Raw genomic sequence first — 14,288 nt, 5'->3', positions numbered from 1 at the left:
AAATTTGTTTATATGTTTGTGTATGAAGAATACTATACCGGCTCAAAGTGCAATTTGCAACAATGAAAAATATCTCAGTGATACTTACATATGTATGTATGTATGTACATGTGAAGTTGCCACATTGTGGCGTAGGCGCATATGACGCGTAGCATTTAAATGAGCCGTACGACATTTTCGCGCTCACAATTGTGTGTATGGATAAGTACATATGTACATATTTTGAATATAAAAGCGAAGGCATAGCATTCAGCTTAAAGCTTTATGCTCCGTAGTCTGCTAGCCTTGATATGATATAAGGAGACGTACTTATAAGTGAGGGTTTTTAGATCAGGCATGCTTGCCTTTCGATAGATGTTTTGAAATTTGAAAAATCAGCCTAATAAAATAAAAAGGGAGAAACGGATTGAGGGTGATAGAGAGGGAAAGAGACTAATGTCAAATTCGTACGGCACTGGAAGTTGAAGTGTCCAATCATATTATAAAAGCACCGATCATCAAAGTTCCGAACGTCACCTGTTTCTGGTTCCGCCATGCTTTTGCCTAGGCATTTGTTCTGATTCAGTCACAGTCACGGGGAAAAACCACTGTGACTGAGAGGTCACAATCACAGATTATCACGGCATCGGCAACGTTATTTTGTACTAGTACATGGCAAATCAAGCTCTAAATGAAAAAAAAATTCAGAAAAAATTCCTAATCGTTATTCATTGCACTGTTCTCAACCATTATTACACTGCGACAAAAAAAGAACAAAGCTGGATATTCATATCCGTGCTAGTAAGAATCGAAAACAATTCGATACATCTGGTGGAAAACCCTTTTGAAAAATTACAAATATACATACCATTACAGTAATCATTCCCATACATATATCCATATCACGGATGTAATTACCAATCAACGCAATGTAATGCAGTGAAAACAAAGTGTGCATACCAATAATGTCACATCGTTAAAGTGACACTTTAATCGCACTAAAAGTGCATTTATAACGTGTTGGAATTAGTATTAAATGGTTAGTTAAAGCGTTGATAGCAAGTTGTGTGTTGCATACGAAATTGTTTTTTGCATGAAATGATAACAATGAAAATGCTTTGCGTGGTAGCTTCAAAGTGCAATTATGCATTAGATATGGGCGATACAATAAAATTTTTGATGCGGCGAGTGTGTTATTAGCAATCAAAGTTGAATTGCAATTATAATACATACTATATAGCTATACCGCTTAGAAAATTATATTGAAAAGCTTGCGCTAAGTTAATATTTTATGGAAATTAGAAATTAAGAAAAATTATCAAGTTTCGCATAGTTCGCTATTGCGTTCATTAAGAACTAACAATGCATGAGATTATTCGCTCTCAAATTCTTGTATGGAATTAAACGTTAATTGCGTTTTGGTTTGAAGTTGAATAAGGCACGAGAGAGTGAACTAAGAAGGAGAGCTTCTTTGTGGAGATTCTATTGTATGATGTTCACACGACACGTAATTTAGCCTCATTTGCCATACGTTGATACCAAATGAAGAAATATTTTTTTTCAGAGCTGTAATATGGTTGCTGAGCATACTTTAACCTCTCGAAATACTTTTTGAATAATATCAAATATGCATTTATTATTTTGAACTTTTTCATATGATTTGTTAGTTTATCACAAACTTCTGTATAGGGTTTGAGACCGAGCAAGGAATAGTAAAGTGAACTCAGAAGTATGGTTTGGATTGGTTCTTATGATGGTTTTCAGTTTTTTTTATACCTTTTTAGCTTTTTTTATTTGTTTTTATGCATATTCATATTTTTAAATCCAGGCTTTTGTTATATTTCTTTTTTTTAAATTTTTTTTTTAGTTTTTTACTACTTATTTTCTTTAGTTTAATTTTATATATAATTTTTCCACCTCTGTATATTAAAGTTTTATATATTTTAAATATTTTGACACCCAAAGCTATGAACAAGAGCCATTTTATAATTTTCTTTGATTAAATTTTATTTTTTACATTTATTTTGTATTCACTAATTAAAAAAAATATTCTTCTTAAAAATTTTGCTTATTTCATTATTTTGAACAAATTGATTCAATAGGACAGTTGTACCCTTTTTTATAATTTTTTTTATTTTTATAATAAATATTTTTTGTAGTTATTTTTTTAAATTTTTGCTAATCTTCCTTTTTATTCTTATAATAATTTTTTTTGTGTCTTTATATTTTTTTCTGGCACTGATAATTATTGTAGGTTTTTCTATAATATTTTTGTATTTTGATGTTTTTTGGTTTTTTTATTTGAAAAAAAACTTTAAATATTTCTTTTTACTATTTTTTAGTATTATTATTTTCTCGGCAACTTATTCAAATAGCAGTTATACATGTTTTTTAAGTTTTTTATATTGCTATACATTTCTAAAATTATTTTTATAGTTAAAAAATATTTCTTCTATCATATTTTTTAAATTTGTTTTATTTTTTATTTAATTTTTCTTCATTTGCATATTGTACATTTCCTTGTGATATTGTTTAAATATACTGACACCGAAAATTATTCCGAAGAGCAGTTATAATTTTTTTTTGAACATTTTTTTATTTAATTAAATTTTTCGAGTATTTTTATAATTTTTCTTTTATTTAATTTAATTTTATTTTTTATATAACTTTGAAGTTTCCGTACATTGAGATGTGTTATATTTTTAATATTTTAACAACTAAAATTAATCAGAGGAGCAATAACTTTTGTTTCGAAATTTTTTTCCTTTATTTTTTTTATATTTATTGGTTTCTTAAATTTTTTGTTAAATTTATTTTCTAGAATTTTAATTTGATTGGTACTAAAAACTATCCTGGAGAGCAATTTTAATTTTTTTGTTGTTTTTTTTTTTTGTATTTTTATAATTTTTGAAAATTTTTTACCAATATCTTTTTCCATTTTTTTAGATTATTATTAATCTTTTTTTTGTATTTTTTCTTTCTCTGTATGTGGAGGGGTGATTTATTTTAAATATATTATTTAATAGAGCATTTAGAAAATTGCCCAAATTTCACAATTTCCCTCTGAAGGAACGATATATATATATATATATATATATATATATATATATATATTTACAAGCATGCATATGACGAGCCAGCGTCAACTAATATTCGTTCACAGTTTTGTTTCTAAATATGCTCTTCAGTTGTATAATAGAGAGCTTATACGAAAATTCTTACACTTAGCATCACCCACACCCTGTTTATGTAGTGACAACAAAAAGTTCATCAACAACTATAGCTACAGCAACATTAACAAAAGCAATAACAACACAAACCAAAACACCAACAAAGCAATAAAAGTTCTACCATAACCAACGATATGTAACAGTGGCGCGTCATTTTATGGCGTTGTAGTGTTTTGTTGCAACTGTCAGTTTGACAGTGCGCCTTCGTACTTATGCCATAAATCATTACGGCTCGCTTCCAAACCAAAGCTGTCATGCGTTCCGCTCTTCGCTTTGCAATGCAATGCTCAACATTTAGAGTACGCGGTAACAGTCTTATGATGCCTTGAATGAATCGTTGTTCATATATGCATATCTTGATATGTGTAAGTGTGTGTGTGAATGCGCGCCAAATGTTGAATATAAACATTTAAATGTGCATTTAGTAACACATACCTAATGTTTTTCATACATAGCTACATATTTTTTTAAGTACTACTAGCAACCAGCGACTACTAGATCCTACATGCGGTGGCCATAGCAGCGCCGAGACCAACAATGCTTGGTCATAAATTCAGTTTTATTTTCATTGCATATTTGCTACATTACCATTAACTGCACTTATTTCTACTTATTTGTTTTTACTTATTGCTAGCTGTTTTGGACATAGTTAGCGCTAGCCTGTTGTCATAACAAAGCTAACAGCACAAGGCTATGTAGCCAATGTACGTATCCACCATGATTATGTTGTTATGGTTTGTATGGCGAGAAAATTGCAATATGTTGCACAGCTGAACTTGTCAATATATGTCATGCTATGTCTTGTTTTATACATATGTATATGATTATTGTTGCTTTTGTTGTTTATTGATTTCTTTATGCTCTTTTGTTGTTACACCCTTATGAGCCTTATTTTTGTTGTCGTTTTCTTCCATTCGTCAGTTAGCGATTTTAGTCATGGTGTAAAACTTTTTAATAGCCAAGTTTCTGCTGTGTTGATTTGTTGTTGTTGTTGTTTTTGCGCCACCACTTGTTTTTACTGGTTGCAAAGCATCGTAAAAATGTCAAATGTCAAGTTGACAGTTTAATTAGGTGAGGCTGTAACAAGGTATCCAGCCAAGAGCAAGATTTATTTTTTTGTTCCTCTTAAGCAGTGCATTGCTCACACATTTTAGTTGTTATTGTTGGCAGCATTGAAATTTGACAGTGACTGTTTTTTTTATAGGCAACCCACTTTGTTGTGAGAGCGCAGGCATTGTTGTTGTATAGGAAAAACAGTGTGAAGTATGTAGTAAGAGAAAGTATGCAGATGTGAAGCGGGCGGTGAGGGAGGTGTGTTAAGTTTGTTCAGCAAATGTTAAACTTGCCGTATTAATGCACAGCGTTACCGCCTGTTGTGATTAAGGTTGTGGAAAATTTGCAAACCATATTTATAAAGAAGTTTTGCCTTACTGTTTTTTTTTGCAGTGTCGTAAAGCTTATTTATTTATGTTTGTATAAGTTTGCATATTTCTATATAAAAAGTATGTATGTATGCGTTTTGGTCATCATCATTAGCCTGAAATTTCAAAACGTTTTTAATGCGATTAAAAATGACTAAAACTGCAAGCACAAAAAAAAAAGAAAGAATAAAAAGAGCACAAAAAAAATGAAGAAATTTGGAAATAAACTCTGAGTATCAGTAACGTAACTAAATATAGTAAGCCAGCCAGCCGCACCAAATGAAGCATGCAAAGAAAAGTTAATATTTACAATATTTTTGCACCAAGAGTTGCGAAATCGTCTGATTTCTTTATAAAAACCTTTAAATTAACAGCATGAAATTTATAAATTACGCGTGCAGCAACTACAACAACGAAAATGTACATATGTACATACATCGACTTTACGCCAGTCACACACTCCAACCATGGTTTTGTGCTGCGCGATAGGGATTAAAAGTTTTGCATTTTTTTATTTCGAGTTTGTGTCTTAAGTCTTTTGTATTTATGAACAACCAATTAAGGTGCGTTTAAAGGAAGCGTAAAATTTAACTTATCGACGTTTATCTACACGCTCAAGTCACATTTTTTCATCACCGGAATAATGAAACAGTAATTACTGAAATAAATTGTAAAATTAACATAAGTAAATTAACATAAGTACCAAAGAAATATATTTTAAGTTAAATCGATTGAGTCAAGGCGTACTTTTGAGCTGGTTTTTTTGGTTAGGTTAGGTTGAAGTGGCTGCCTGAGGGCACACTTAGGTCAGTGATATAAGGCCCGTATTGCTAACATAAAAAGACAGCATTACCTTTTCTCTTCGAACACACTTTGAGGATAGAGACTACCAAGTGCTTGATCTGGTACAGATTTTGCAGAAAGGGAGCTCCCAGAAAGCGCTGCCTTGCGCCATTCACACCAGGCAGTTGCAGATGAGGTGAATTTACGTTTTCTCCTCTTCATCCTCTTTGAAACTCCTGCAGTAACGAAAGCAAGGCGCTCCTAACCTTTCTGCAAGATTACCTCAAAGGCAGTGCCCAGTTAGTAATCCTACAAGCGTGAAAATTTTATCCCTTCTTAGATTGTAAACATGACGGAATATTTTAGCATCCCATTTCGGCCAAGTTTCCTTCGATGTCCAATATTCCGGTGTTGAAAGCCGTCTTTCTTCGGCTTGACGGTGATTGAGCTTTCTTAGCATAAGCTTACATATGACATGCTGCATGCTGGCTTGAAAACTGTTTCTCTCTGCCCTAGGGCCTATGTGAGGTTTACACGGTTCTGTTGGGCCTTCTCTTGAAGAGATTGGCTATTCAGAATTGAAGAAGTAAGACCCAAGAGATTTGATAGCAGCGTGGCTATCGCTGAAAAAAATACATTGCTGCCAATATTTTGTGTGTGACGGCAGATATTTCTGCCTGGAAGTACTATAGTGATTGGGTAGTCAGAAGGAGAGTTGAAGGTACCCCAACTGTTGTGGTCGAATGTGCTAGAATGTAGAAACCCTGATTTGTGTAGTATGCTAGAGTGTCCTTTGGTTTTATTGTTTCGATTGGACAACTATCCCAAACATCGAGCTGACGTTGCCGCTGCCTGATAACCAGCTAGATTCAGTGGTAGAATGTCAAGATTCATCTAAAAAGCTTCGCTTGGCGTTGTTCTCAGAGCACCAATAATGCTGATCATACTAGATCTATGGAATTTACCCAACAAGTTTAATTTTGATGCCTTGACCAAGGCTGGCCACTATATATTATTTATATATAACATAACTCTAGAATAGAAAAAAAAAAACATATGAAAATGATTTTTACACGTTTTGTTAATAAATAAATTTTTTTAATTGCAGATGGTGCAAGCAATACAAGTACTGCGGTTTCACCTTTTAGAGTTAGAAAAAGTAAGTACCAAAATTTCAACTAATAACACATTTAAGTAAGAGCCACATATTAGTTATTTATAAGTCATGAAAGAAGAATGCAAATTGATTAAAGCTTGGTTAAAATAACTAAAACCTCGATAGCTATCGAGGGTAATGTATGCGTGCGAATTAAAAGCGGGAAAGTGCCTTGGCGATGCCAAGTTTTTATTAGAAAGAGAGGCTCTCGTTGGTACTGCAACACCACCCGATAGCCAACTCTTTAATATGACAATTTTCAGGTATCTGGTTCAGGAACTCCCTCCCTTAAGAGCTTCGTAAAGCGTCGTAAATTTGTTCAACATTAGCACAATGGCTGAGATTCAACAGAGCATACCCGTGAATCACGTTGTTAACACCCAGAGCAAGGGTCCTCATTTCATGGCACAATAATGCAGGTTTGATTCATACTGATTGCTGCATTATTTTGTTCATTGAATGCGTTAGTTTTCGCTGAATAAGCAGAGTAGCTACATTGGAGGCAGCTATTGTTTATTGACGCATTTCAAAATGTCGTATTTGGCAAACAAAAGTTAATATTTTCAAAGCATATTTATGAAATATTTTTTGAATGTTAGCAGGCAGTGCGTGCAATCGCCTTGCTTCATTGCTCGCTGATCAACGACTAAACCACTACCATCATAATACTTTTACTAACACAGTTACAGCTTCGATTTTGAAGAGCCCTGAAATACATGAATAACTTACGTATAGTTCTTTGGCAGTGCTTACAATTGCTTTTCAATATCTCTTCATTAGCAGAAGTGCTCAGAAGAGCTTCGTACAGCGTCGGAAGTCTATTCGCAATTCACCTAATTATCGTGCCAGCCAAGCGACATCTAGTGCATAAAAATCAGCGCAGAATTGAGTCGTAAAATATTTAATCACTTTTTCAATACCTTTGGCGCTATAATCAAATCGCGTTAAATCGAATAAAAATTACTCAATAACAATAGTACAGACCTATAGTCTATTAGTTTCAAAACATTTAGAACTCCAAACCAAAAAGGGGATAAAGCAATAAGAAAGCAGTAATTTCATATGTTTACATTGCAAACATATTTCATGTCAAAATCAATTGTAATATTCATATACAAATTAGCACCAAAACACACACACACATATATAACCATAAGTTTATAATAACAAAGCAAGTTAAATACAAACAATACAACAAAAATTGTGTGTATATAAAATTGATCGTTGTTTAAATTTGGTTGATGATGTTTAAAGCAAATGCCAAATTAAGTCAATACTGATCAGGGTAAATGTAATAAAATGAAATGAAACACCAAGAGATAATAACTAGTTGAATAGTTGACTGATGGTCGCTTGGCTTGTTGTCTGTTATGCCTGGTTGTTGGGCGCTAGACAGCTGGTTTGTTGGCTGGCTGAATGAATGAATGAGTAATTGGTTAGCTAGCTGAACTGTTGTTGACATGGTATGGTAATTGTTTTTAGCAATAAAATTCGTCAGCAGTAGCATCAACAAAAATGGCAAACAATCAAAGGTAACAACAAAAATACGAAAAGCATATGTTTGTACAATTGTGGTCCAAAATTTGGCATCGAATTTAAATTAAAAAGAGATTTGTGCTCTGCTTCGATAATGACTCGTTATGTGCGTGTACAAGTTTTTTTTTGGTAAGAAAACTTTTTTTTGAGATTCACTCAAATTTGATGACAATTGTTGCTGATTGACCCTTGAGGTTTTATACTTGTTTAGTTTCAACTGAAAACAATGATGCATCTGCCTAATGGTCTTAATTTTTCGTAACTTCATGGTTTATTTTTAAAAATGATATCTTTAACCGAGTTGTTAACAACGCCATTTGAGAAACTAATAGTTTACGTTATGCTGCTAAGCGTTTCGGTACGCTCACGTCACACCTTTCTTAAGGAGATTTGGCACCCCAACTATCTAGCTATTCTCATGAGCATAAGCAATTAACTGACTAAAAAAAGTAAAATGTCACATCTTGGAAGTTTCATTTGTTTTTTAGGTATCATTCCAGAAATAAATATAAGAAAATCGAAAAAAAAATATTTACTTAGAACATCTACCTTATCGCTCGCTCCAAAACATACATCCTGTTGCTGTATAAAAATCTACAAAAACATAAATACGATTGTTGTTATTAGAAGAAACTAGTCAGATATTCTCATGCTCGCAGGTGTCTCTTTACACAGAAGTAAAAAAAAAAAACAAGTACAATGTTAATTATGTTAATATTTGTGTTATGCTTCATATCGGCTTTTTAACTGTTGTTTGTATGCAAAACTTTATCAGCTCTATTCAAAATTCCAGTTACAACCGTCACAATTCAAATGAATAGCAACATTAATGACTTATTTCCCAGAGTTTGTTTTAATTGTACACCGCTTTTTTTGTTTGAATGCAGAAACAAATAATTCCGCAACCACTCATTGCTAGAAAACTATTCGAATGTATTTATGCAAACAATCAGCAAAAAAAAAAAAAAGTGTACAACACCAACACGAACTTAAACAATACTGCTTTAAACGTTAGTGATGCCAACATAACTTGAAAAAAAAAAAACTCACATAAAATTAACATTAAATAAAATAATACATGTCAACAATATGTTCACCGAAAGAAAAGAAGCTAGTAGAATCAACAAATTAGGTTCGTTGTTCTTGGATTAACAGTTATTCAACAACAGTGATTTCAACAGAAGAAAAACTGTTGGTCGCAAGTTAACAATATTCTGTAAAAACGACTAATTCATAAACAATTTAACTGATTCTTATGTAAAAACAACTGATTTCATTAGTAATTTCAACAGCTAATTTTAAAAAGAATTTTACGCTTATGGCTCTCATTATGAGGTACTTACAAGAGCACGATGTGTCGTTAGAGAACTATACTTAGCAACTCCCGGCGCATCCCTCGAACCTTGCACTGTAGATGTCTCAAAAAAATTTTGTGAGTTCAATAGAATACGAAAGTTGCACATGATCGACCTAGCAGAAAAGTAGTGGACCCAAGCGCGGGCTGCAAAGCGTCGAAGATCATGTTCAGATCTTACAACCTTGGACTTACAAATTTACACTTATCATTAAAATAAGATGACTGGTATTCGGACTAGACACTGCCCACACAGGCTTTCAAATTAGGCCTAGTTAAGGACAACAGAAGAAGGAAGTCAACTTCTGCTAACATGTTGGACTTTTTTAATCTATGTGACGTCTTAACCTAACCTAACTCTAAATTTTGCTTGTGCCAATTTTATTTCTGTTATTCCGTTTTTGTACTTTTTAGTGAAATTGGTGCCATATAATTTCGGTAGCCAAATTTTTTGAGCATCTTGATCTAAAGTAGCATTTTTTGACAGTTTCGGATTGTCCTTACTCAAAAATGGCAAATGTACCTCAAATGACGTGACTTTACAACAGAATTGCGCACATAATTAAGGGGTATTTTTTGCTCCGTATGGCTCCCAACAACATCACTTTGGCCCCAGCTGGCTCCCAGCAACATTAATTCGATTTCAATAAAATAACATAGTAAACAATTACAGAATGCTTTGAAAATTTGAGTTTCGTTGGAACCCAAAAAAAAAAGTTTCAATCTATCTATTCACGCTCTAAGTCACAACGCGCGCAAATACCATTCACATAAAACTAATAAACTTTTATTGAAGTCACTCTTTTGTAGTTCCTTCCTGCCTAAGTGACCTTTGAGTTGAAGTCATGAGGTGTGATTTTATAATATGCACCAAACAGGTTGTTAATTAGAATTTTTTTTTTGTTGTTTATTTTTTTTTTTAATTTTTACTTTGCAAATTTACATAAAAACATTAAAACTGTGTTCACATAAAATAATATATAAAATGCATGACTTAATCATTTTCACATTTTTTTTTTTTTTGTTTTTTTTTTGATTACCCTAAAACTGTTTTGCGATGTTAAAAAAATGATAAAAATGCTAGACTATCTTTTATATACGTACAACATTTCAATTTCTCAAATATGACTAGTTGTATGTGCCCTCATTTGCTTTGATGAAAAGATGTTTATCAAACATCCGTGCTAAGTTCATCAAAAATGAGCCGGACCTTTGTATTTACTAAAATGGAAGTTATTTTTTTTTTTTTTTTTGTACATTTGGCTAATTAATTCACAGCAACACCCACGTCATTAAAACTAAGTATTTTCAGTGTTTATTATTATTTTTATGATTTCTTTGGTTTTATTTCTAACTGTTAATTTGTGGATAATCTAATTTTTTAGATTGTTATTAGCATAAAAAAAATATATTAATAAATGAAAAAAAAAAGTTAATAAATTTTGGCTGAAAAACTTGAAAAAAAAGTTGTTTAACAGCCTGAGAATTCCAAATGTATGTATTATGCTCAAAAATTAATTAACTGAATGCTAAACAAAGCGTGACGCTATATTTGAAGCGGTAAATTTCGTGAGACATCACCGATAATCGTCAATGAGCAAACTCAGCCCGCCACACAGACTATTATACAGAGCACCAGTAACTTCAGATCTAGTCCATAAAACACAACATTTGCTCTGACTAGGTTTTCTGAACAAAAGTTTGGGATGCGATCAATGAGATTGCTTCTGATGACGCGTTTGCAGCACGTTTGCCCATCTCGCGCTGTTAAAAGAGTTCCTTACATCTAAGTTTGGAAGGAGGACAGCTCGCCTGGATTTAGCATTACCTGCTGCGTTATTTATGTATAGGGCCCATTGACGCTTAAACTCATTTTATATATTGAATTTGGTTTTGGAGCAACTATGTTCAGAATATTCATGAATAACCAGTCCAACCTAGCATAGTAAGTGTTTCAAACATTTAGACCCACTTGCAGTATGAGTTTAATGAGTAAGGTTAACTCTGAGTTAAAAAGTTAACTTGGCGTTCTGCAAGTGGGCCTTTTAAAAATTTTTTTTTTTGTGAAATTAATAACCAGTGATTTTGATACTGATATTTGAAAAGAAAGAACAGCTTTTTTGTTTTTATAAAATATCGTTAGCTTAATGTGAAAAAGTGCAAAGTCAACTTCTACGAATTTTACAGGAGACGAAAAAAATGAATAACTTTTGAAATAACCTTCTTTTTTCAAAACTGTGAATGAGGATACCTTACTTACAATGCCTTAGAGTGTAGAAGCTTTAAAAAAGATAAATAGAAATCATGTATGCCAACCAGTGCACGGACTTTACCACTTTATTGGTAGATCTACCAACTTTTTAGCCTATTTTCATTTTCTACCACTTCTACCACCAAAGCCCAAAAATCTACCAACATTTCAATATACATATTCGATTTGAAACCAAATACTGCGATCATTAGGTGTATAATAATTTTGCCATTGCTATTTCAAACGAAGATTACATTTATTTCGGTTTTTATTTTGAAAAGTTTGTGTACGAATTCAACAAGAAATATGTTTATGAAATAAATGTGGTAAATGAGCACGCAAATATTTCCCTGCGCTATTTTCACCAGTTTTTTGTGAATAATTTTAAACAAAAATAAAAAAAAGGTTTAAGCAAATACCAAAGTCGGTTATTTTGTGCCAGTATTCTTGGTATTTTGGAAAAATGTTGTTGTAATTAGACGTTTCGGTAAATTTTCGTCAGTATTTCAAGCTCGAAATCCAGCAAGCAAGTATCATATAGGCATAAGCTATGTATATACAAATTTACAATATTTTTTTGTTTTGTTTACATGCTTTTTTAAAGCGCTATTTCCGTGTCATGTGCTTTATTTGTTTTACAATGAAATATGAATTGTTTTGTACAAATATAGATAGATAATTAATTGAGGATCGCACTGCCGCCATTGGTCTATTGTGCCCTCATCTGCTTCACAACACCTCATCCAAGCCGACATCTCTGATGAACCCTAGAAAATTGTACAAATATAAACTGTAGCTATTTTTTTCTTGGAAAAAAAAAATCTACCAACTTCTACCCTTTATTTTAATTTTTCGTCTACCAACATTCTCTTTTTAAAAGTCCGTGCACTAATGCCAACCCAGCAGCTATTTTATGACTTAGCACAATTTCCGCGCTCATAACAAATTTTTTCTCCTGACTTAGCACTTTTTACTCAATATGTTTTCCCATCACTCTTCACCTTTAATGATTGAAATAAAACACTAACACTATATATTTCATAAAAAATTTTATGTATTTGTCAAACTCTTTCTAACGGTTCTGATCTAGACTCTTTTGCCGGATGGTGCGCAGACAATAATTTATATTTAAATTCAAACAAATGCTGTGTTGTGTCTTATTGTAAAAAGACAACTGCCACATACTTTATCTACAAACTAAATGCTAAATCTTTTAATCGTGTTGTTAAGAGAGTAAAGACTTGGGTGTAATTTTTTACTCCAAACTATCTTTTTCTAGTCACATTGACTTCGTTGTTTCAAAATTTGTTGCAATGGTTTGGTTCAGTATACGTAACACCAGTGACTTTAACTATGACGTTGAACGCACTTTATATATCCTTGGTCAGAAGTCGTCTTGAATATTGCTCAATAATATGGAATCCTTTCTATGAATATAACTCCTATAGAATTGAGAAAGTTCAAATTTTTTTTACAAATATTTCTTTACGTATGCTTCACTGGCCATAGGGCCTCCCATCAAATACCAGCAGGTGCAAATTGCTTGGTCATCTGGCTCTGCATGACGGAACAACTTGAATTTCACGCATGCTTGCCTATAATGTAATAAACGTTAGCACGAATAGCTCTGATTTATCTAATTTGTTCATTCCATATATTCCAATGCGTGATCTTCGTCATAATAGATTATTTATCTAAATAACTCATAAAACGTATTATGCTATGAATTAACCTATAACTAGGACTGTACATCTAGCAAATCGATTCAGTAGTGTTATTAATTTTAATAACAGCTTATATAAGTTTAAGCTTGAATTGTCTTCTATTTTTAACTAGTCTGTAACAAAGCATGTCGTTATCGACATGTAAGAATTGAAGTAGATTATGGTCAGCGCAAAACATTTATCAAATACCAAAGATATGCCTCAATTGGGTGAATCCAATTTCAAGGGGTTGTGTAGGCAACCCTCTGAAGGGCTTCCCAGCGCAATATATAGCTTATCCAACCCAATGCCAACCTCACCTACCCATGGCGAATTCTGTTTCATTGACAGCGGAGGCTCTGGCGACCCAAAGATCCTCATGGAACTAAGGGGTGGGGAGGATGGGATGGCCTAGAAGATTTAATGTGGTCATATAAATCGTTCCCGAGATGGTCGGACTAGTACCTTATTAGTGTTTTGTTACCGGAACGTACCGGATCTATATGCGGCAAAGGAGCATCAACCCAAAGCCTTCGGGGCCTGTCTTTATCGTTAATACAACAACAACAACAAAGCATATACTTTTAGACTGAATGAATTAAATAAGTAAATAAAATGCGCGCACAAAAAATGACTAGTAATTTAGATTGATATTATTGACTGGTTGACTTAGCAAATTTTTTTTTGAACAGTTGACGACTAATCACATTTACACATCATTGCAAACAGCACGTAAAAATTAAAATATTTTTGTTCCTGTGACCGATGTTTTTTGAATTCAGTTTTAAAACTGCATTAAAATACAATTTTTCAAAAAAAGTGACTTAGCACATTTTCACATTAAGCTAACGATATATAGAAATAAATTCGAAACA

General features: G+C 32.7%; 1 protein-coding gene across 2 annotated transcripts in view; it reads left to right on the top strand.

Annotated features, from left to right (window-relative positions):
- The window catches only part of hth (homothorax), a 712,335-nt gene that overhangs the window by 146,041 nt on the left and 552,006 nt on the right, over positions 1 to 14,288 (top strand). For both annotated transcript variants that reach the window (XM_067760647.1, XM_067760646.1), the window contains exon 5: positions 6,522 to 6,572. In XM_067760647.1, the coding sequence (XP_067616748.1) occupies positions 6,522 to 6,572 (51 nt within the window). The remainder of the gene's footprint in view (positions 1 to 6,521; positions 6,573 to 14,288) is intronic.

This window comes from Eurosta solidaginis, chromosome 1 (assembly GCF_040869045.1).
Source record: "Eurosta solidaginis isolate ZX-2024a chromosome 1, ASM4086904v1, whole genome shotgun sequence".
NCBI classification, from domain to species: domain Eukaryota; kingdom Metazoa; phylum Arthropoda; class Insecta; order Diptera; family Tephritidae; genus Eurosta; species Eurosta solidaginis.
This window is presented reverse-complemented; position numbering and strand designations above follow the sequence as displayed.